The sequence below is a fragment of the Vigna angularis genome, chromosome 6 (assembly GCF_016808095.1).
Source record: "Vigna angularis cultivar LongXiaoDou No.4 chromosome 6, ASM1680809v1, whole genome shotgun sequence".
Lineage (NCBI taxonomy): Eukaryota > Viridiplantae > Streptophyta > Magnoliopsida > Fabales > Fabaceae > Vigna > Vigna angularis.
Genome location: NC_068975.1, coordinates 30,435,474 through 30,461,008, shown reverse-complemented (window position 1 = coordinate 30,461,008; position 25,535 = coordinate 30,435,474). Strand labels below are relative to the sequence as shown.

At 29.0% G+C, this 25,535-nt stretch overlaps 2 protein-coding genes, 1 non-coding gene and 1 pseudogene across 4 annotated transcripts; 3 read left to right on the top strand and 1 right to left on the bottom strand.

The window, feature by feature from the left end:
• Window positions 1-3,018: 3,018 nt before the first annotated feature.
• Window positions 3,019-3,831, bottom strand: LOC108342667 (heavy metal-associated isoprenylated plant protein 47). Its single transcript, XM_017580461.2, has 3 exons — window positions 3,754-3,831; window positions 3,576-3,654; window positions 3,019-3,420 (listed from the first exon to the last, which is right to left on the bottom strand). Exons 1-3 carry the CDS (start codon window positions 3,757-3,759, stop codon window positions 3,272-3,274), a joined length of 234 nt encoding a protein of 77 aa, XP_017435950.1. The 5' UTR covers window positions 3,760-3,831; the 3' UTR covers window positions 3,019-3,271.
• Window positions 3,832-7,095: 3,264 nt separating this feature from the next.
• On the top strand, window positions 7,096-7,169 carry TRNAN-GUU (transfer RNA asparagine (anticodon GUU)). The gene has a single exon. It is a non-coding gene; the product is annotated as a tRNA-Asn (tRNA).
• A 2,849-nt stretch (window positions 7,170-10,018) lies between these two features.
• On the top strand, window positions 10,019-15,115 carry LOC108342231 (probable galactinol--sucrose galactosyltransferase 2; annotated as a pseudogene).
• A 1,636-nt stretch (window positions 15,116-16,751) lies between these two features.
• On the top strand, window positions 16,752-20,164 carry LOC108342692 (ras-related protein RABB1c). Of its 2 annotated transcripts, XM_017580486.2 has the most exons (6): window positions 16,752-17,133; window positions 17,665-17,804; window positions 18,594-18,676; window positions 19,127-19,331; window positions 19,635-19,703; window positions 19,933-20,164. In XM_017580486.2, exons 1-6 carry the CDS (start codon window positions 17,088-17,090, stop codon window positions 20,023-20,025), a joined length of 636 nt encoding a protein of 211 aa, XP_017435975.1. In that variant the 5' UTR covers window positions 16,752-17,087; the 3' UTR covers window positions 20,026-20,164. The 2 variants fall into 2 exon arrangements, with proteins under 2 accessions (XP_017435975.1, XP_052735032.1); XM_052879072.1 differs by having other exon boundaries at window positions 16,757-17,133; window positions 19,635-20,164.
• The last annotated feature ends 5,371 nt before the right edge of the window (window positions 20,165-25,535 follow it).

Here is a 25,535-nt window from a genome sequence, read left to right as displayed (position 1 = left end):
AATATATGAAATTTGGACACATGATGAAAACTTCACTTTGCATACACAAATTCACACTTCACTCTATTGACGTAATTAATTAACTTTAAGAAATTCAAATAGAAGAATATTATATTGATTAACTTAGGTGATATGGTTGGAAATCCAATTAGATAGAAATGAAAAAATAGAACACTTTATAAAGATAAAAGACTCGTTAACTCATTGTCTTAAGATTTTGAATAAAGAGTAGTCTCAATCTCTTATATGGTTGGACTCAAATCTTATTGGTGCCTGTGTCTCTCCGATAAACCTCCTTTTTGTTAGACCCAACAGATATTCCTTGACCAATAAATTTAGAGATTAAAATAATATACTTAAATTAAATGTAAATTTAATATTTAATGTCAAGGTAAAGTTATTATAATACTCTATTATGTACAAATCGGAAGGTAATTATGTCTTATATGAAAAGAAATAATATAAAATAACGACATCCTTAACATTTGCTATCTCCACCCCATAGCTAAAAGTGCATGAAAATGGTGGAGATGGTCTTCATCATGAGCCTTCAACATCTGCTACTGTAACAAGTTCAGCGTAACCCACTTTTTTCCTCATGCAGGTCGCAAATTGGTGATATCCACACTCTCTCCGATCACCACCACTCGATCTTTACTTTCCCCTTCTATGCTCACCGAATTTACACCTAAAATATATATACAATAGAATTATATACTATTTTTCTTTCTCACAATGCATCAAACTTTCAACATTTTTAGCTTAAGCAAAGGAAGTAAAGAGATGAAGAAGGTGTGGTGAAAGTTGGCAAACTGTTTCCATCTTACACACCAATAACATTGGAGCCAACTATATAAGGGATCGACACCACTTTTTACCCAAAACCTTAAGACAATAAGTTAATGAATCTTTCATCTTTATATATTGTTCTACTTTCTCATTTCTATCCAATGTGAAACTTGGACTCACACTTGAATTCCCAGCAATTATCACCAGCACATGCACATAGATAAATAGATAAAACCCACTAGAAAACAATTTAAAGTAGAAAGTGTGTTACCTTCATGTTTGCTAAGTAAAATTGTCTTTAATGTCTAAACACTTTCCCTCAGCTGAGATCAGAGAAGTCAAGTCAATGAAAAAGATCATTACAAAGATGTGAACAGAAGACAAATAACCTATTCTTCCTCAGCAAGTTTATTTGACATCATCCAAATATTTTACGTTTATTACGACTTGTGTTTCTTATTTTGACTTCTTCTACTAGGGTTTGGAATTTTTGGTTTCTTTCAATGGAAAATTTTTCCATTTAATTTTATCATTTTCATTTAATACTAAGACTCCAATTCACACTTAACTTTTTAACAATCTTTTTTCTTTTATGTTTTACTGTATACCTAATTACACTTAATAATGACAAAAATTTACACAAAAATAAACACGTCCATAAGTATTAATCGATGAAATTCACTATGAATATATAGTAAGAAATAAAATTAAATACCATGCTCACAAATAATAATTTAAAACCGACTTATGAACAGATAGAGTACAATTATCATATTATCTATACTCACAAATATGCTAAAAATTAAAATTTAATTTATATTTTATTATATTAAATTAAATTAATTAAAATTAGAATTTAATTTACGTTTTATTAGGTTAAATTTAATTTAATTAAAAATTAATTCATATTTAACTTAATTTACATAATATTTTATATTTTTTGTAATCTTATTTATGTTTTACTTTTAAAATCTATAAATTATTTCTTTAAAATATTCATGAGTAATTAGAAATCCTTGGATTTTAAAAAAATTCATAGATTTTTTTTAAATAAGTATTAAATGGATAACAATGGATTGAATTTTCTTTTATTGTAGATCAAGTAATGGATCAATATTATTTGTGTTTCATCCAACCTGTTTGTCATTTTTAATTATACTGTATGAAGAAAGTGGGGTAGTAAAACTAAGCCATTATTTTTTAAGTCATTAAATATTTTAAGAAAGTATATAGGACAATTTGTATAAATTAATAATCTAACTTTAATTTAAAGATTTTTTTTTCTTATTTTCCTTTATCTAACATTGATAAAGAAGAAGTTTTCCAAACATTTTTTATTTTTTTTATTTAATATTTTTATTGTGTACATTTTTCAGCACAAAGTTCCCGACTTAGAAAATACTTACATTTACTTTACATCAAATTTTCTAACGAGAGAAGTGATGTAATTAGAGATTTAGCTCCTCATGTTCATTGTTTTGATTTTCTTCTCGTATTTTTTTTCAAAAGGGTAAGGATTGCCAAAACCTTTTTATTGACTGAATCGTGATAAAATATAAATTATGAGTAAAACGCGTTAAAATAAAGTCAAATACACGTAATTTTATAAAAACAATGCTTTATATGGGAAATTTTATTAAATAATCATGTCTAATTATAGTATTTTAAGGACTCCAGAAGTGGTACAATAATTTATTAAAAATTATAAGGAATGTGAATTAGAAATCGTCATTATTATTTTTTAGTTAATGTTTTCTTAAGAACATGCTATTAACATTTTTATTCTAAATTATAGTTAGACCTCTAAATGAAATAAAATTCAAATCTCTTACTTGAGTCTCAAGTATATGACCGTAGTGGAAAAGAGAGAGGAAAATTATTAATCAAAATCACTTGTTTTAATAACTTAAAAACGAGAAAACATATATATTTAAGATTAAAAACTGAAATGACATCTTTTGTATAATTCCCTCAAAGAGATTTGTTAGTAAAAGTAAATACACTACTTTAAATAACATCTTTTGTTTATTGTGTGAATTAAAATTTATTTAAAATATGTTAAATTTAATTGGTAGGATGAATGAAATGACATTACATGAGAATGGTGGTATAAGACGTAAACATTTATAAATATTTGTATGATATATTGACTGGGTTTATACATTATATGTATTAAGTACAAACATTATTTATGTTTAATAAATGTTTTTCGATTTCACTAAAATCATGTACTGTGAAACACATTTGAAACATATGTGTGGATATATTTATGATCCTTAAATTTATCTTGACTTACAGAACTCCAAAAATGCTCTGTTTCTCTCTGGCATTACAATGGAAGGTCATGCAACACGATGCTAATGCCTAATTCCTCTTAACACAAAAAGCTGATAAAAAAACATTAAAGAAGCACATCAAAATGAAAAGAAACACAATAAATGAACAAGGTTTTTCACTCTCTCTTGATCATGTTTTCATCCTTCTAACTTGCTTTGACCTCTGCTAAGCTTATGATATTCGTTTGTCCAACCTTTTTCCTCAATAAATTCGTCAACTTGACAGCATCCACACCATCTCCAATCACCACCAACTTCTCTTTCGATTCTCCCTCTAACCCCACAAAGTTCACACCTGCATTCACCCAATTCAAACTGTTAGAAAAGTTTTCATTTTTGACTTCCATCGAAAGCTTCCAACATCAAACGAAACCAACGCCGCAAATATTGTCATATGAATTATCGGACAAACAACATTGTTGAAAACGAAAAAGAGAAAGAAGGACCAACCGTTTGCTGCAGCACCAAGCTTGAGTGCCTTGGTGCGGCACTTTTGGCAAGTCATTTCCACCCTCATCACAATCTTTTGCTGTCAAATGAACAAGGGCTGTTAGTTGGTTTAGTCTGAGAGAAATAGAAGAAAAAAAAAGGTTCACCATTGAAAACAAAAGAAGAAAGTATAGCATACCTTCATTTTGAGAGTCTCTTCTCTATCTTAGAACTGACAATGGAAGAGATGCAGTTGTGTTGACATTTTATATGCATGTGGTATGTTGGAAAGCAAAGCAAAGCCAAGTCAAAGTCAAGTAATGTTAGATGTAAATCAAGGGACACTGTATTAATTGCATCACTTTTTGCTATCAACAAGTCTAAACCGTGTATATCCATTCAAGGAGTTGGAAATTTCTTCTTAAATTAACCTTCCTTCTGAGAGAGAAACAAAAAACAATCTCAATTATTTGAGAGGAGTTACGACAAAAATAATAATGGATTTTGTTTTTTTTTCTATTTATTTTTGTTATTGTTAGGACTTCAAAAAAAAGTGTGTTTTTAGAATTAATTATAGAGTATTTATCTTTAAAAATTTTGGTTTTTGTCTTTAAAAATATTTAAAAAAAATGACGGAGAATAATATGTTTAAATTGCTTTTCATTTGATTCTTAATAAATATAAGACCATTTGATACGCTAGAAAAATCTTGACTTAAGGGAAAAGAGAAATTTAAAACATTATTTCATTTTCACATATAGCTTGTTTTGGTACATTAATTATAGTTGGATTAAAAACAATTTAAATATATTTTCTTTCTTTAATCTTTTTATATGTGTTTTAGTAACAAAATTATATGAGAATTTCAACGTTCAAAACGGATAATACTTCAAAAACATAAATTAATTTTAAGATATTATTCCAACATGCTTAAGGTTAGAATATTATCATTGTGAAGATCAATAACAATTTTAAAAAAACCAAACCACACAAATTGTTTTCCTTCAATTTTCTAAAACATCTTTTAAACCTTAAATAAACTTTAAATTCTAAAATCAACAATATTTACATATTTAAGTCGGGAAGAGTTGTATTCTTAATTTTCATCAATCTTATTTTTATTAAAGTATTTATAATGTTCTTATATATATATTTACTCCTTTCATCCTTCTTGAAGTCGGTTAAAACTTCGACGTTGTGTCGTTGATGTTTATGTTAGCTGTTGGAATGAATTGAGCACGTGTTGAAAACTTGAAAAACATTTTCATTAATTCTATCCGTGACTCTGTTATCAATATAAAACAATATATTGTGAAATAATAAAAACAGTATATATCATTAAGATAACTATTATAAGATTCAATAAATCTATTAATGGACAGTGATTTTCGATTGGATAATAATGGAGAATTGTTTATAAATTATTTTAAATGAAATTGATGGATGTGCGTTTCCAAAATTTAAAAAGAAAACATAGGAGGAAGTGTGATCGGTTGGACCAAGACGACGACGTCTCCAGAACGTACTAGATAATCATTCTTTCTTCCGTGTGAAACAAATAAATTAATAATTAGGTAAGGAAAAAAAAATACATAAGAAGCTTTTAGGTACACACAAATTCCTTTATATCTACTCCTATCACTAATACTACTTTAACATTACCAACTTTATTTATTATCATTAGTTCAATGCAACACAATTTTTCTATCTATTTGCAACAATTATCAGATTAAATTAGGTTATATTTTCTTAACCAATTCTAAATTGTAGTAATTTTTTAACATATTCCATTAAGTACTATTATTCTAAGTTAAACAATATGATGATTATCACAAGTACTAAAATCTTTCTCTTAATTATTTAATGTTATGTATTTAAAACTTAAAATTATGGATTAAATTACACTAATTGAACACGATGATCTTTTATGTTAATTTTTTTTTGTCATCTTCTGGAAGCTAAAATTAGAACAGAAGTAAATAAGGTTAAAATAGTAAATTGCCTTCCGATATGCATGGTGAATGTAAAAATAGGCACGTAACTTAATCTAATTTGTTCTCAACTAGTTAAAACATAGGTAGATAGAGTTAAATTTTTAAGAATGAGTTTCTTTAACACTCCTAGAGTTTGTTTAAGCTAAAGCACTCACTTACAAGGTATTCATATATATTCTATGGGATTTTGAGAAATAGTAGATAAAATTGATTTAATTTGTTTTTATTTTTTTAATTGATAGGAAAAATGAAAATGGGACTTGAAGTCATTTTGAGTCGCCACAACAATTTCTCTGAAAAAGCTTCTTGGACAGTGACGAGGAAGAAGAAAAGTGATAAAGACATATATAGATGTGAGACAGTAGTGTTTTTGTTTCTCATGTTCTTATTTTTATTTTTGCTATTTCCAAATATGCCCAAATTCCCAATAGAAGGGAAAGTATTTATTTGGATCTACGAATTGGTTTATTAGTAAAGTTATGCTTTTTCTAAAGAATCATCATATTTGAAACGACCTCAAGTTTTACGTTTATGTTTTCTAACCAGACTTTCAGAACACGCTTTCAAAGGATTCATCAATTCAATGTTCTCTTCTCCTTTCTTAATTTTCATCTCTATAAAACTTCATATTCTTATAATGTAATAATACTAGTGCAACGCATAGATCTAATTTTCTTAAAAATAATTTTGTTTTTATTACAATTTAAACTAAATTGAAAAGTTAAAAATAAATATTATATTTTAAATAATGAGGATAAATATAATTTAAAATAAGATATATTAATTTAATAATATTCGTGGTTAATAAAAAAATATTAACTTTAATATATGTGTATTGTAATTTTAAATTTTATATGAAATATTATTTTTAATATTTTATTATTTAGTTTATTTTGAGTTTATTAATGATGTCAATATTTAATTCTTTATTTATTGTTTTATATAATATTTTAAATTTTATCATTACTATGTGAAAATTGTTAATATACAATTTTTTTATTTTGAATTTCAAATGCAAATTTTGTTTATATATTTTTTACCGTGTTGTAATTTTAAATTTCAAATTTAAACTTGGTTACCATATATTTTAAATTTTAAATTTATCGTTGACAATATGAATCTGAATTATAGAAAAAGGGAATTGAAATTGAAATTTAGTTATTTTTTTTTCTTCTTAAGTTTAAAAAATTATAATTTTCATTTTTTTAATAATAAATTTATATGTATGTTACTGAAATTATTTTTAAATTTTTATTTAAATTTGACATAATTGGATTATAATTTTAAATGAAATATTATCTGTAATGATTTATTATTTAGTCTATGTCATTATTCAATTATTTATTTATTATTTTATATCATTATTTAATTATTAATATTATTATGTTATTGTATAATTATATTATTATTAAATAATATAATAGTTTTTAATGATGATAAATTTATTTTCTAAACAAAACATATTGATGTTATTTTTTTATCATCATTAACTAAGATTGTCTTATCGAACGCTACAAAATTTATTTTTCAGATTGCGTCTTCATTAAGCTGGAATAGCTCAGTTGGTTAGAGCGTGTGGCTGTTAACCACAAGGTCGGAGGTTCAAGCCCTCCTTCTAGCGAACTGTTTTTGGCTAATTTTCTTTAACACGATTTTATTTATTTATTATGCTTATTTAGCGTTTTGATTTTGTTATCAATATGTTCATGATTTCAAATTTAATGAATTGTATATATGAAATCACTTAATTAATATAGCTCTTAAAAGTATTTCTCTGTATTAGGAATTAAGAACAGTTGAAGTTGTTTTTATTATAATCAATTCGATAATTTTAACTGATTTTATTTTCATACCCTGTAGATATGGTGGATATACGATACGACTTTGACATTGTGGGAAATTACGGTAAATGTGGTGGCAAAAATTAAAATTATACAATTTCAAACTTTTATATGCCAACAATATTAAATAAACAATAATAATTGAGAATAAGGATTTGTCAGTAAATCATTATATTTCAAACACTATTTGATAAATATTAAAAATTAAATATGTAAATATTGACGTGTAAAAGTAGCTGAATTAGATGAGACAGGTTAGGAGAGGAGGTTCCACTTCTGTTTAAGTTTTTTTTTTTCACTACATTATGATAATATTAACATAATTTTATATATAAGTTAAAAAAAACTCAATATAGTATTTTTTTATTAAAATGAATAAGTGTATTATATATTAAAATCTAAATCTATTACGTATCAAAATTCAAATTATTTTCTATTTTGAAATTTCTAATTTTGATACGTAAATAATTTAGATTTTAAAACATAGTAACGTATTAAGATTTTGATACATGAAAACTAAAACAAATCAAAAGTGTAAATATATGAAACAAATTTCTAACTAAACCTAAAATTAATAAAGAAAATGAAGCTATTTATTTTTCTTTGCTAAATGTAAGGAAATTAGATAATTCTACAATTTCTATAGATTTGTAAGATTAAAAAAATAACTGTTAGGTAAGTTATCAATTATTTATTGTATTAAAAACTAGTTTTCAATCATATTTCTAGATGATTTAAGGATTATATAGAATTTTTAAATTTAATATGCTAATTATACAAGTTAATTATATGATAATTAAATTTATAATTTTAAATTATACAACTAAATAATGAGACAGATTTACGATTCAAGTTGGTATAAATGTAAAATAGTAGTAATTTTCTTAATTTCAAAGAATATAATATTCAATCTGAATATATCCGGTGTATAAGGTGAGATTTAAAATAATGTGGAACAGAATGAAAGTGATAAACATCAATGAACTTGAGCAATGATATAAGTCAAGTAAGTTCAAAGTAGACGTTAGTGAATATAAAATTAAGTCTCAAGAATTAAGAAACAATTTGTTACTTCTTAGATATTTCATTAAAGAGTGTGATAACTTTTATAGAATAATATATTACATGTATGAAGTGAGTTGCTGAAATTGATTGAGTGGTTTGTGATATTGAGATGGTTACCTTGATGTTATTTATGGATTAAACTTGTGTAACCTGATTGAACTTGTATGAGACTATTTGATAAGTAAAATACGCACGTATCAATTTTAAATGAGTTAAAATTCTAGACAAGTTGGTTAGAGATACACGGTCACAAATTTGATCTTTATAATTACGCAAACTCGTTGGACGACCAAATGGTTTGTTAAATAAGAGTGCATAATTTGCAAGTCAGAGATCTCTAGCTTTGCAAATCGCTGGATGAGAGAACCTCAATGGGTGAATTTTTAAGGAATTTAGTCTTGGTACTCTCTCATTTGATGAATATTGTGATCGTTGAGTGAGTCTCCTTCGAGGAGATACTCGTTGAGCGATGTATGATTTCGTTAAGCGAGACTTACTGATTTGAAAAAGTATTATTAGTTTAAATTTAGTAGATCCATTATGATTAATATGAATTGTTTATAATGAAGAAGTAATGATTCCTAGAGTGAGAATACTACCATGAACTACTTTTGTGTGGGGTGTATTAACAATAGGGAGTAGATCAGAAATCATCATGACTCTACTGGTAATTTGAATTATATAATTGAAAATGACTAATTAAGAGAGTTGAGAGGTTCATATATAGAATGTCGACAATATTCAAACTTGTGAGATATAAAATTTATCGTGCCAAAATCTATGAATCAGGAAGTCAGGAAGTGGATCGTACATGTTATAGTTATAGCTCCTAAGAGGTATAAGTGATTGAGTAATGGTAGGTACATGGTCTATATGTGTTAGTCAATATACTAGTATTGGAAGTTTCCTATCAACTAGAGATATGACTAATTCATAACATATAAGTGTGTGCAAACCTTACCTTACAAATCAATTTTATAAGATTGACTTAAATTTAAAATGTACCCCTTAGCTCATTTCTAATTATTCTAAATCTACTTTTAATGTATATATAATTTTTTTTTATTTATGGAAAAACTAATTTTATATTATATGTTTAGCATTGTTTTTGTGATTCGACAATTAAACTTCCCACACAAATATTGACTTTTATTCCAACTCTTACAACTAAATAGGAAGCGAAAAATAAGTTTATCTTAAAATAAAAAATATTTCAGTACATTAAACAAATATTGACTAAATCAATATATAGAGTTTCTAATCAACAATTTTCACAAGTATAAAACATATTGACATTTATTTGACACACTTAATAAAATAAAATGATATTAAAAAATGAACTTTTGTAATTTTTTTAAAAAAAAATAAAAATAAAGAAGGATAATATCAAATTAATGTAAAAAAGTTATTTGTGTCAAACTATATTTTTTCTTTTCACTATAATACAAAAATGTATTTAAATGTATCTTCCACGTCATAGGATTCAAATGAACAGTATGAATTAAATTAACATGAATTAAAATCAATTCGTTTTACTCGTATTGAAATATACAAGGAAAAAAATTAAAATATATAAGGAAGAGAAATTAAAATATAAGGAAAAAAAATGAACATGTGGTGAGCAGAAACAGTAGCCTGATCTCAAAGTCTCTCTCTCGCATATCTTGGAGGAACCGTAAACAGTTATCACGTTTCTTTAACTGTCAACGACACCACTTTGTTCCAAACCAAAATGTTCTCTTCACTTACGAAAACTCCACAACTCATTTTTTCACCATTATACACGTTCCTTGCACCACCCCAGAGGATCCTCTCAAAAGGGTGCTGCAGACAATGGAAACATTCCATGGTTGTGAATGCAAAAACCCTTCTCAAAGATGGCATTCTCAGTGTTGATGGCAAAGATGCATTAAGGGGTGTGCCTGAAAATGTGGTGGTCACACCATTCACTGCTTCATCTGCTTTCATTGGAGCCTCTTCTGCTGATGCTAGTTCACGCCTTGTGTTCAAGCTTGGAGTTATCCAGTAGAATTCATTTTTCTCTTCTGATGTTTCTGTCAGTAAATGAATGTCTATCTTAAAACTGTTCAGCTACATCTTGAAAAAGTATTCTGCTAAGTCAGCCTACGAAAATGCTTATAATGAGAAGAAAAAAGTAATCATAATTAGTTTTGAGTGATGCAGGGATGTCAGATTATTGTGCCTATTCAGATTTAAGATTTGGTGGATGATACCACGTGTGGGGAACTCGGGGAGCGACATTCCTGTTGAAACTCAGATGTTGCTTTTGGAAGCAAGAGAAAGAATGGATTCACAATCATCCAAGGAACAGAATTCATACATCATTTTCCTGCCAGTTCTAGATGGTGAATTTAGAAGCAGCTTGCAAGGAAATTCATCTAATGAACTTGAGCTTTGCGTTGAAAGTGGTAAACATTTCAGTATATTTATATATCATCCATTTTTTCCCTTAGAATCTCTTCAATGGAAGTCATATTAACTTCTTCCATCTTCAAAGTATAGAGGTTAAGTGTCAGGTCAAAATAGATGGCAGTACGAAGCAAAACCTCTCTCGACATATACATAAACAAACTCAGCCAAGAAAACATGAACCCGATTGTTCCTGATAAAAAATATTGTATTTTTTTTATTATTATTGTTATTCATATTCTTTGTTTATCAAATAGAGTGTTCAATGAATTTTGTAGGAGACCCAGCAGTAGTTGCATCCCAATCCCTAAATGCTGTTTTCATAAATTATGGAGACCATCCATTTGATCTAGTGAAGGAATCTATCAAGTAGGTCTGCAATTGAAACATATATGAGGCAACGAATTGATACCTACATATATCTTTGCTAGCTGTGGATTTATGTTTTCTCTATGTGTTTCAAATAATATATGCAGGCTCTTATCAGAACACAGTGGTACCTTTTCACAGAGGGAAACCAAACAGGTTGGTGAATTGGGACTTTAAATCTTTTAAAGCAATGAAGACAGTAAATTAAATCAAACCACTTTTTTGGGTGCAGATGCCAGGCATGTTAGATTGCTTTGGTTGGTGCACTTGGGATGCTTTTTATCACAGTGTTAATCCTCAGGGAATCAGGGATGGACTTAAAAGGTTTCTTCAGCTACTTTTCGTCTGTTTGTTCTAACTGAAATTTAAGATAGTTAATAAACTAAATTTTTCTTACAGGCTCACACGATGAAGTTATATAAATCTACGGAAAGAAATGATATTTGAGTAACAAGATAGCTACTGTCCATTCAATTTTGTTCATCATATAGCTTAATTTCTTTCCTCATTTCACTTTTGTTCTACTCCTCATCTTGTTTTATTTCTTCTGAGTTCTCTGTTTGTGGAAAAATTTCTAAATTAAATCTTTATATCACAGTTTATCTGCAGGAGGCACACCAGCAAAATTCTTGATAATAGATGATGGCTGGCAAGACACTGTGAATGAGTTTCAAAAAGATGGGGAGCCATTTATTGAAGGATCACAGTGAGTTTCTGTTCATTATCTTTTTTCCTTGAGGAAATAGAACACTTACTAACTGATTTCTTTGAAACTGTAGATTTGGTGGCAGATTAATCAGCATCAAAGAAAATAATAAATTCCGAGCAATAAGAAATGTAACTGAAAATGGTGCACCGATTAGTCTAAAGGATTTTGTTTCAGAAATCAAGAGCACTTTTGGTCTCAAGTCAGGTTCCTGTACTTAGATATATTCTTTAAGATACATGATCCTATTTGTATACAAAGCTAAATTGTCTTTTAGAGTTTTCCAGTCTAAACTCTAAATACTTCTATCCAAACTGACCTCGTCTATATTATAAAACTTTATACATCCAAGTACTTGCAAAATGTGGACCTAAGAAAGGTTATTACTTGGTGATATTTAACAAAAAACCACATCAAACTAAATCAATTTTATCCTTCCAATTAGGAAAATTGACCTTTTTTCAGTTTGTTAAATTTCAGATATGTCTATGTATGGCATGCCCTACTGGGTTACTGGGGAGGGTTAGATCCAAATGCATCTGGAACTAAGAAGTATGATCCAAAACTTAGATACCCAGTACAGTCACCAGGAAATTTAGCAAATACAAGGGATTTATCTATTGATGCCATGGAGAAGTATGGTATTGGTGTCATTGATCCAGCTAAAATTTCAGAGTTTTATGATGATCTGCACAGTTATATCTTGTCTCTCAAAACATTGATGGAGTTAAGGTTGATGTTCAGAACATACTGGAAACAATTTCAAGTGATCTCGGAGGACGTGTTTTTCTCACTAGACATTTTCAACAGGAGCTTGAAAAGTCCATATCAACCAATTTTCAGGACAACAGCATAATCTGCTGCATGGGTCATAGCACAGACTCAATATACCAGTACATACACTAAACACTGCTGTCTTCTACCAAATTCTATCAATAATTAGGCATTCAGAATCTGTTTTGCATACTAAGGAATGAATTATGCATATTTGTATGCTAATGAGTTGGCAGTATTTATATTTGCACAATCTATTATTCTTAAAAGTTGAATCTCTCCACTACTTCTGTTGTAAATTTATCAGGAACTATAGCACTTGTAAGGATCATTCTTGTGTGCATACATTTTTTCGTTCTTCGAGTAATTTCTTAAATGTTGATCATTGAAACGGGGTAAAAAAGATAAAAAAGGTAGCACAAGTCAAGAAGTTTGACCTTTATTACTTTGGGTGGGAATTCTCTGAAATACTTTTTCAGTATCATCTCAATTTCTTATACCTTAATGCATTATTACCCTAGATAATAATGTTGCTCCACTTGAGTTTGACAGCTCAAAACAAAGTGCAATTACGCGAGCATCTGATGACTATTATCCAAAAAACACCACAACTCAGTCTCTACATATAGCTGCTGTAGCTTTCAACAGCATATTCCTTGGTGAAATTGTTGTACCGGACTGGGACATGTTCTATGTATGCTATGGCATCCTCATTTATTTTTATCCAGTTTATAAACTTGTATCCAAAATCTGATTAAATTCTTTAACTGCATTGTCCAGAGTCTTCACGATGCAGCTGAGTTCCATGCAGCTGCTAGAGCAGTTGGAGGATGTGGAGTATATGTAAGGTAAAAGAAATGTAGCATCGAAGTATAGAATCTCTCAAATGACATATAGTAGTCAAACTATAATAATGACACGAAATTTTGTTTCACTTCAAGAGCAAGACATATAGAATGTGAATATTACATAGTTGCTCATCTTGCTATATTCATGGCTTATAAAATACTGACTACTGATCAAATGGCTTGGATAATATGTTAAAAATATGAGCTTTCAGCAGTTGAATCATACTCATTTTGGTCTAGTTCACTTCAGAAGTATACTTGTTATTATAGCTATTATCCATTTGCTGTAGTGTTTTAGCAGCAACTAACAACAACATGACACTGTGGAAAACAGTGACAAACCTGGCCAACATGATTTCAATGTATTGAAAAAGCTTGTACTTCCTGATGGATCGGTTCTCAGAGCCAGATATCCTGGGAGACCATCTCGTGATTGCTTATTTGTTGATCCAGTTATGGATAAGAAGAGGTGTGCACTAAATTTATGCTGCAATAGAGTTTGAAACATTCAAGTTTCTTATTGTCACATTTTATGGTTTCCAATCACAGCCTTCTCAAGATTTGGAACTTGAACAAATGTGGGGGAGTCATAGCCATCTTTAATTGCCAAGGAACAGGTTCTTGGCCAGGTCTTGAAAGTAAGACTGAGGAGGAAGACATTATTTTTGAGCTATCTGGCAAGGTATCTCCCTCAGACATTGAGTATTTTGAAGAGGTGTCAGGAGGTCCATGGACTCAAGATTGTGCAGTTTTTCGCTTCAACACAGGTTTGGATCATAATGTTTTTACAGTCCCAGATGCAAGCATGATATGGTTTTCCTATTGCAATTTTGTAGAGAGATCACCAACAACTATGTTTCATGTTAACCACTTAGGAATGGTTAATGGAATACATGTTTCGGTTTGCAATTTCAGGATCTCTGACACGACTATCAAAGAAAGAATCATTTGATGTCACATTAAAAGTATTGCAGTGTGAAGTATTCACAGTATCTCCTATAAAGGTAGGACCTGCACATCATTCATTCTGTTTAAAACCTACCAAAACTGATGAACTGAATTTTTTGTGATATACACAGGTTTATAATCAAACAATCCAGTTTGCACCAATAGGACTAACAAACATGTACAACTCTGGTGGAGCTGTTGAAGCAGTTGAATTCAGTGATTCTTCTGAATCAAAAATACACATAAGGGGTAGAGGAGAAGGTGAATTTGGAGCTTACTCCAACCTAAGACCAAAGTCTTGCAGTGTAAATTCTGAAGATTTGGAGTTCAAATTTAGAGAGGAAGATAAACTTTTTGCAGTAACAATTCCAGCAAAAAACACTTCATGGGACATCACCATCTGCTACTGAAGCCTTTGTTTTCCAGAGGGATACGAATTGCAACAGTTGAATGAACATCTGAGATTGTTATTTGTGTAGCTTTTAGTATTATTCATGTAAAGAACACTTTTTTCCCTAAATCATAAACTCTTCTGACGAAGTAAATAAGATAGGAAATAATTTGAGTTTCTCTCGAGTTAATATAAATTAATGTACTTCATTTTTTTTTGTAAGATAAACAGAAAAAAGTTTCTTTAAAAGTTAAGTCTATAAATTGATTTTAGATTTTGAAGAAAATTTTTTTTCCTCTTGTTTTTCCTTTTACAGGTATTTAGTAGTTTTTGTAACAAATTTCATTAAAAGTGTTCTCTTGAAGTCATTAACTTCTAGGATGATTAGAAAAATTTATCTATAAAAAAACTTTTAAAATAGAAAATTTTAAATAAGAATTTAGACGTTCAAATTAACTTAGGTAAAAATAAAATTTTAAAAGCATCATATGAGAAAATTTATGGATATTAATTGATAGAAGTTAATTTTTATAAAATTTTACATTTCAATGGGGTTACTGTAGAAAGAATAAATAAGTTGTATTGTATCTTATCTACATAATTATTTCTGTTTGAAAGAAACCATTATTTATAAGATAAAATGATGAAAAAAAAACCCATGTCATTAATATTATAGATATATAATTATATTTTTTTCATTTATCTTTTCTGTTAAGAAATTTGATTTTATCCTTATCTCTTTAAACTTTTTGTTTTCATTTTAAATGAATTTAATATTTATCAAATAATGAGTTTTTTTTTTTACATTATTCATGTAACTTATTAAAATGTAAAATTTGTGTAATTTAAAATGTAAAATTTGTTTAAATAGATTATTTATACAAAATCAAATATTTTGTTTAATATTTTATTACATGATTATTGATATATAGGAACAACTTTAGTTGAATATTTTATACATACTTTAATCATTTACGACGATTTCTTCAAATAAATAAATAATTTATACATACTTTATATCAAATGTCTTCTTATTACGAAGACCACAAAGTCACTAAACTTATTGAAAGGATGTTTTTTATTTACGTGTGTCTTTCGAAAATAACTGTTAAATAAAGTTATCAGTTAATCGAAGGAAATATGACGGTTTAAATTTTTCTATTGATAAACACGTTTAAAATTTTAAATAAACTTAATAATTTTTTTTTCAAAATAATTTTTAAAAAAAGTTAAAAGACAAAAAAAAAATATACTTAACTCTTAATTACTCTAATAATTAGTAACATCTAAGATAAGATTTGTCTCTATTAATATAATCATAAGATTTTAATTATATATTACTATTAGTATTTAAAATCGTTACTGCAACTCAATATATTCAATAAATTTTTTATCTAGATTCACCGTATAAAAACTATCTCACTCAACTAATGTTTAAAAAACATTAAAAAAATTGAAATTGTGTGAAAAAATAGGCATACAAACAATAAAAAGAATATGATATTGAATAGTTTAATATTTTTGTTACTAGGAAATTTAATGATACACGCTTAAAGTAGGTAGAAAAAGGTTTTTAAATATGTTTCAAAATTAAAAATAATAAGAATCTCAAAAGTACGACATTGATTCAAACTTAACTGATAATTTCCCAAAAATAAAATAAAAAATCGAAACTGTAATATTTAAGCTTTATATTATATGATTTTTTTGTAATCAAATTCACCTTGAATACAAGATAATTAATATATATATTATGATGAACAGCATCCATAATGAAATATTCAGTAAACAATAAAACATCTTTATCTAGTTCTTTTATCTCTTACTCCATGGGCCTAAAAGGCCCAACAGCCTGGGCCATAAATACGTATCGCACGCGTATAGTTATGGTATAATCTTAAGAGAGAAGAAAGAAAGTGAGAAGGGAGAAGGAAGGTATAGTATAGAAGAACGAAACGTATTATCTTGCACTGCATTGGATCGCATCGCTGGAACGGAACACAATAGAACTCTTATTTATTTAATTTGACTATCTCTCTTATTTTCTCTCTCCTTAATTACTTCTTGATCATCATCTTCATCATCTTCTCTTCTATTCTCTTCTTTTCCTCTCTCTGTTTTCTTTCACAACAATTCTCCTTCCAGATTCCAACCTTAACTGTTCGCAATGTCTTACGCATACCTTTTCAAATACATCATCATCGGGGACACTGGTAATCTCAATTTCCCTCTCTGATCTCGCTTCTGCGCTTAATTTCGGATCGGATTTACGTTTTTGGGGTTTTGTGAGAATGTTTTGATGGATGAATTCATGCGTAATATCATAGTGGATTTGATGAAGGGATTCTGATTATTCTGGTTCTGATATTTTTATATCGTGTGGTCGCAGTTATGTTTTTCGCAAAATATAGTTATTATTGTATTCAATCGAGTTAACTGTTGAAAAAATTATGAAACTGTTTTTATTATGTGTGCTTGTGTTGTACCTGCTTCACATACTTTAACTATAGTGGGGCTCTGTGATGGAGCTAAGATTTTAATTTGGAAAGAGGTTTTTGTGATTTAATGTAGGCTTCGTTGTTACTTGCTTCTTTTTAACTGAAAATATGAAGTATTAAATGTTATTGTGTTATTTTTTTTTATCTGTGTATTTTGTTTACCATATATGTAGTTTTAGTAGTAGTTGTTTGTGTGAAGAGGACTGACTGGGCTGTGGCTTAATTAATTAATTTTTGTTTCTGTAGGAGTTGGAAAGTCCTGTCTTCTACTTCAATTCACGGACAAGCGCTTTCAACCTGTCCATGACTTGACCATCGGTGTTGAATTTGGTGCCCGGATGATCACAATTGATAACAAACCAATCAAGTTGCAAATATGGGATACGGTTTGTTATACACCACTTCCACATAGCTTGGCCATTTATCCAATCTGTTTGAATTTTGAAATTTGTCAAACATTTTTTGTTTTATGATCCATGTAGCCAAATTGACTTAGTAAAATATGACAATTATTCTTTCGTTTGTGGGAGTTGGTAATTATTCACACTCCACAGCCTCTTTTCTTTGGGTGCTATTCACCCTTAGCTTCTGTGTCCACCCAAAAGAGTTCTGCGTGTATGAAGATGATAATATCATTCATATCCATGCCCTGTTTGTTCCAATGAACATTTTGCTGAGAATGGTATGGTGTGGTGTGTACTTGCATACTGACCCATTGCTATTACTGAACTTGAAAAACCCTAATAAATTTGGGGTGAAAGGCTTTTTTCATGTACTTAGAATTAGAAAAAAGTTGCTATATTCTTGAGGGTGAGCCTTGGCCTAGCAGGGAAGTTGACTTTGGTTACCAGTTGCTCATGGATTCAAATCCGGGAACAACCTCTTTGCATATGCAAGTGGTTAAGGCTTGTGTACAATGACCCTCTCTCATATCTTTGCATAGTGAGAAGCCTTCCATGTTAGTTTATGCACGAGATAATAATATTTTTATGTTTAGGAGATTGAATCCTAGTGGTGACAAATTGGAATCATCTTGCCAGCTTAAAGTTTGGATTTCATTTTGTATATCTTTAGCTGAGATTCATTATTCAGATTTTTCTGGTGGAAAATATTTTGCATTAGTTTTTGAGTTATAATATGTGCTTAAGTTACTGAGTTTCCTTGTAATATTGCAGGCTGGTCAAGAATCATTCAGATCTATCACTAGGTCGTATTATAGAGGTGCTGCTGGTGCACTGCTTGTTTATGATATAACCAGGTATCCTCTAATTTTCACTTTTTCAATATATGTTTGAAATCCTAAAATGAAATAATTGTTTCATTTGTAAAGAAATTACTTTCTTTTAGGAATCTGTAGATTTTATAAAGAAACTGTATATTATGCATCCCGTCACCTCATATGATTTGTAAATCATTTTAACCAAAATGATTTCTTTTCATTTCTATAAATCAAACACAAGATAAGTGAATTTTAAACATAGATATATGGAGATATGGACAAATGTCCATATATTGATGGAAAACAGCATTTTATGGGTAGTTATCTGCTTAGGAGATACATGTTTTGAGCTTATTCAATTTGATTGGGTAACAAAATATGCGTGACAATTTGGTACATCCATGCTTTGTGGTTTTATGTAAGGATTATGCGGTTTTTTTTTATCTTAAATAGGGAAAATAAATGATGTTGATCTGTGTTTACCAATAGGAGAGAGACATTTAATCACTTGGCTAGCTGGTTGGAAGATGCAAGGCAGCATGCAAATGCAAATATGACAATTATGCTGATTGGTAACAAGTGTGATCTTGCTCATAGACGGGCAGTAAGCACTGAGGAAGGCGAGCAATTTGCAAAGGAGCATGGGTTGATATTCATGGAGGCCTCAGCAAAAACTGCTCAGAATGTTGAAGAGGTAAAAAATCACATCATACAACATTTTGCATTTTCATCATCTGTCCTTCCCGCCCCACTCCCAATAGAAAAGTCTGATTTTCAACATATCTAAGCTTATATGTTAACTGCATGTTTGGTAACACGTTCACTAATAATGGATCCACTTCCATACAGCTGAAGAAGCTACGGAGAGTTTGCTCGTGTCTTTTTTTTTTTTTCAAATTTAACGTAAAATGGGGACGTGTATCCAAAACAAAATAGAAATATCTTGAAAAATAATCATCTAAATAGAAGTTTTAATATATAGCCCATTCTTCTGCAGGCATTCATAAAAACAGCTGCAACCATATACAAGAAGATTCAGGATGGAGTTTTTGATGTATCAAATGAGGTTAGTTTCTTTCTCTCCAGCTTTATGTCATTCTTTACCTTGGCTGTTTATCACTTTCATATCAAATTCTCAGTAATGGAATATGAAGAGCCAGTCGGGTATTTAATTATTGTCTATCTTGTGTTTTTACAATCTGCGAATGCATTTGGGGGAAACTATCTAAAACGAAAAAAATTCTTTGATTGAAAGAGGAAATACTTACGACACTGAAATTTTTGTGTGGTTTCAGTCTTATGGAATTAAAGTAGGATATGGTGGAATTCCTGGACCTTCTGGAGGTAGGGACGGCCCTTCTGCTGCGGCTGGAGGCTGCTGCAGTTGAATGGAACATATCAGAACCAATTTGCATCAATATAGTCCTTTATGTATTCTCTTCTTTTCTATATTTTGGGTTTGGATATGATGATTAAATGTTCTGTCCATTGATAAAATCAGATAATTGTATAATGTTTTCTTTTTAATCTTGTCTTTGTTTCTTTGACTTGAACTGATTATTTGTCTATATTTGTGTGCATAGTTAATCGATCTGTTGTTTCATTCTTCTTAGTTTGTTTGGGTCTGTTTATATATATTAATTACCACGGCTAACACTCAAAATCTGGTATATATTACTTCAATTGATGGGTGTCACGTGACATTAAGGTGAAACGGAATATTATCCCTTGGAAGGTTGGATATAAATTTAAGATATAAGTTCATAGGAATTTCCCCTTTTTCATTTCAGTATATCAATATTATATGAAATTTAAAATTCCGAATCATAATAGTGAAAAAACATTTTATCTTTAACGTTCAAATATAAATTTATAAAATTTATCTTTAACATTTTATCTTTAACTTTCAAATATAAATTTATAAAAATTCAAAAATAGTATTTGTCAAAAATAAATTAGTATAATGTACAATGACTAAGCACGTCTAATTGTATTGAATATTTTGTTTTTAACCTTTCGACCATAAAGAACTTAACCTAGTGACTGAGAAAAGTGAAGAGTCACTAGGGGCCAATATCAAGCTGCTAAATCTGCAACCTAAATTTCAATAAACATTTTTCCTATTTCGACTCGAATATATATAATTTTACTTACACCTTAAGGATATTATTTCAATAAAGTAAGTGCGTTTTTTAAGCATCACTTGGTTTATTGAATATGGTGTTTAAGTTTTGACACAATAATTTTGTAAATATATTACTTGTATTTAAGTTCATCAAATGTGATTTTTTTTAATATTTTGTGTGTGCAATCCATCCATCCTTCCATAAAGTTTATCAAGTAAGGGGTTTACTTCGTTTTAATCGGAAAAGCTTAATCTTGCCTGTTCGGCCATTTTTTCTTCCAGCGTCCCCTAACTTTTAAAATACCCCTTTTCGCCTCATTCAAATTAAAACTCCTAATTCTTTTTTCTTTCACATCTTCTCTTTTTTTTCTCCCTGCCGCCACACTGCACCCTATAACACAACTTTCCTCTTGCGAATACGCTCTCAAAATGTCTCTAATCAGGAAGAGAGAGAGAGAGAGAGAATTCCAGATTCCTCAATCCGGTAGTTTTTCAAATTGGAGGGGTTAAGCTAGTATTCTTAAAAGTAACTTACATTTTTAATTAACGCATCTTCTACATCCAAACACAATTTTTCATTCATCTAATGGATATTAGATGACTACACTCATATCACATATATATTAAACCAACTCAGGAGATTATGAGCACGTCTTTCTAACTTTACTTGGCTTCCTATATATACAAACAATAAAGTATGGCTAAACACTGTACCTCATTGCATAAACGAAAATATTCTTTTAACAATTTTTGTTGACAATTTTTTTACAACAACCTATCTGATAGTTTGTGATTGATCTGTTTTAAGTATATAGACCAATAAAATAGTGACACATAATCTATTGTCAAAAAATTGTTAAAATATCATAGTCCTTACATGTATAAGATATAAAGTTAAACTTTTGGTTTTAATCAACAATACACTCACACGTTTTCATTCTCATAATCAATTTAATTCATCATTATAAGAATAAGAATAATTCATCAATTTTATCACTTTTCATAACTCAACATATTTAAACACTAATTAAAGCCTCAAACATTTATTTTCATACTTAATATATTATCCTCTCACTCGATAAGTCACTCTTGAAAGTATTTTCGTCCAACAAAACTTAACTCGCTCAACGATCAATCCTCTTTAAGCTTTTCGGATTTTTATAAAACGAATTTCACTCAATGCAATACTTAACGACCAAAAATTGAAAGTTCTTACTAAATTAATTTGCTCAACAAAGCCAAACTCACTAAGTTACCCTAAGCTTTCTTAATTTCAATCAAAATAATTGTCTATTTACTCAGGGACCTAAAACCTAGGAATCCCATGTTAGAGAACTAATAAGTATATATTTATGTTCTAATCTTGAATTCTTAATTGATTTTTTTTGTTTTAAAAGATTGATTTAATTAAAATTTGTTATAATTGAATTTATTGAGCATGACATACAAAAACATGTTAAAAATAGATTTTTAATTGCATAAATGTTCTTTGGATATTTTAAGGTATGTTGGTACATGATAACTCTTTTGGCAAGTATACCAAATCGTTACAAGTAATATAGAGTAAGTTCAAAGTATCGTTCTCCCAAGGGACTTGTGCAACACATGACAATTCTTCCTTTTATAATTCAATTAGACATCAAAGTGTACAAAAAACACAAGAAACTTTTTTTGGTATTTTTATCAAACAGTTGGTGTGCAAGGAATTATATTTAAAAGAAACTTTGTTGGAATTGAGTTTCATGAATCATATGAAGATAAAACTCTGTACAATATATCATTATTTCATTCAAACATTCACATCAAGGCATACTAGTTCTAATCCCTTAGCAACTAGTTCTAAATTAATATATCAAAATGCTAATCCCTTAGTCAATTTAACATACAATTTGCATTAAGTCCGATGTTAAGAATGACCAAGTTATTGAGTCTATCCCTAGATCCCAAATCACTTAGGTGCTCTATCTATGTCCATGTTCAAAGTTACTTTCCAGTAATCAGAAACATTCAAATAACATTATATTTTCATACAATGATAGTAAATTCAAGAAAGAACATATGAACGAACAACGATATATTGAACAGGAAAAGTACATCACAGTGAGTTCATTACATCCAATTCCAAGGAAAGAAAAACTACTCCTAGTCATCTAAACGTACACATTTGAAGCAATTCCTTGCAAAAATGGTGTCTTGATGCCTTGAAGTAGTCTCCGGAAGTTCCTGAGATGTTTTCGTTTCTTTCTTTTGTCCGGAACTCTGTTCGAAGAAGAGAATGTTTCTGTCGCTCTGTCACGTCTTTTAAAGCCACTTAAATTCATTAATTCGCTCAGCGCACATGTACTGGTGCGCTATGCGAATTTTCTTAACTACTGTATTTTAACTGATGTTATTCGCTCAGCGCTATGCGAATTTTCCTTTTTCTGGCAGTGCGAATTTTGGCTTTCGCTTTGCGAAAATTGGCTGACACAATCTAAATAATACATTATTTCCTGTACAATATTTTACATAACAATCTACTACCTATTACAACTTTTCAATGAGGAACAACATGAATAATTACAATTACAAGATTGAGTTCATTTATAAGTATAAAAACAACTCTTTTTCACACTTATCAGTACAATTATAGCTAAGCTAAGTTGAGTTTATGGAAATATGAAAATAAATTGATTAAAGTTTCATGAAGCCTTAAAGATAGATCAAAAAATAACAAATAATCAAAACCAAAAAATTCAAGTCAAGCATCGTATGCATAATGCAAAAAAAATTATAAGATAACTGAAAGATAAAAGAATATTATAACAACCAAAAAACCCAAAACAAAAACCAAGTTTAATTTTTATATAAAAAGACTTAAGGAAACACTATAGGAGCTTAAAAATTTTTTGGAATCTAATTTTTTCCTCTCCACCATATTTTCCGTCCTCCCCACTATTTTATGTTATTTTTCCTTTTATGGAGTGTTAAGCATATGAGGTTGATTATGTTGTCTTTTAATCAAGTACAAATAATGATTTTTACATTGTAATAAATTAACACATTGTTAAATCTACATAACATATAAATCATGAGTCTAGGATTTTTAATTTTAGTTGAGAATGTACTTTTGATTAAATTTAGAAACCTTTACGTGATTGAATGAGTTTTTGTCAATAACTAATAATGTACTTTGATTAGAGGTGAAAACTTTAACAGTATTTAATTAATAATGTACTTTGGTTAATTAGTTTTTTACTTGATATAAAAGATAAAAAAATATACATGACTAGACATAATAATATTTAATTGAGAATGTAATTTGGTTAAATTTATTATGATTTATGTACAACTTTTTATTTTAATTCAAAATATACGTTGGCTAACCAACCGTGAGAACACTAATAAATTAATTGACAATTTACATTCATGAATTTGAAACTATAAAATAATAATTAATTAACGATAACTATTGGATAGCTAGTGATAAATCTATTTTAAAAGGCAATAGAATAAACATATTTTCTTTATTAGTGTTTTTATCTTTTTCAAATTTTATTTATTTATTTCTTTTATTTTCTAATCTTTTATTTAATTTTTTTATCTTAATATTCTTTTATCATTTTTGTTATTTTATTCGATTAAACTTTTTGTATTGTTTTTATAAAAAATAATTTTTGTCATGAGATTACTTAGAGTTTACTTTATCTTTTTTTTATTTCTATTATCTTAATAATATTAAAGTTGTTATTATTTAGCATCCGAAAAAAAGGAAAAAAACGGAGTTCTTGTCTACAAAAATGCCTTGAGAAAGGTCAAATGTATAGAACCTTTCAACAAGATAGTATTTTTTCAACTCTCTCAAAATGAAATCTATTCCAAACATATATACCATGGTTCCTTACCTCGACGGGGTACAAATATCATACCAAAACTCAATCCAATTAAGTCCGTAGCGTCTACCAATTTCGCCATATCCCCATTTTTTTTTTTATATTTGAATCTGATTATAATAGAATGCTTTTTTTTTTCATTTCTATTATGAGAATTATGCGGGATTATTCGTTGATAGAATGGAAAGAATTAGGGAAAGAGGGATCCCCGGACAATGAAAACGAATGGGAAGATCGAAAAGTTGGAAGAAGAAAGAATTTTTTGGTTCGACGTATAGAATTAGCTAAGCATTTTATACGAACAAATATAGAACCAGAATGGATGGTTTTATGTCTCTTACCAGTTCTTCCTCCCGAATTGAGACCGATTATTCAAATAGATGGGGGCAAATTAATGAGCTCAGATATTAATGAACTCAATTAATTAGTATTAGTTTAAATGAAATATTTTCATTCAATAGTTCCAAAATTCAAAAATTCAGGTAGAAAACAACAAGGTTACTTGGATCCCTTAACTCAATTTTGAGTATCCCTATAGTCCACTTCTTCCCCAAACTACGAGGGAAAGGGAAAATGAAAAAACTACCACAGTCCAGGCACAACGACGCAATTATCAGGAGCGCGCTCTACCACTGAGCTAATAGCCCGTCGTGCCGGCCTCCCGCCGGGGCCCGCTATGCCAAAAGCAAGAAAAACCCCATCCCTATCTTTCTTTTTTTCACCCCATCCATGTTGCCACACGGGGGCAACATGGATGGGGTGAAAAAAGGAGTGTTATTCACCTAACGAGTTTTGACTTGTTCAATGAATAAAACGCTTTTAGAAGAGTAAAAAGATGACTCGTTACAAAATAAAAATATAGATAAAATAAAAAATGTATACTTATTAAATATTAAAGAGA

Coding starts and splice junctions, on each gene's coding strand:
- LOC108342667 (XM_017580461.2), bottom strand. Junction 3,421..3,575: donor GCTTGGTGCTGCAGCAAACG/GTTGGTCCTTCT, acceptor GGGTGAATGCAG/GTGTGAACTTTGTGGGGTTA.
- LOC108342692 (XM_052879072.1), top strand. CDS start 17,088: ATGTCTTACGCATACCTTTTCAAATACATCATCATCGGGGACACTG. Junction 17,134..17,664: donor CATCATCATCGGGGACACTG/GTAATCTCAATT, acceptor TTGTTTCTGTAG/GAGTTGGAAAGTCCTGTCTT. Junction 18,677..19,126: donor CTTGTTTATGATATAACCAG/GTATCCTCTAAT, acceptor GTTTACCAATAG/GAGAGAGACATTTAATCACT.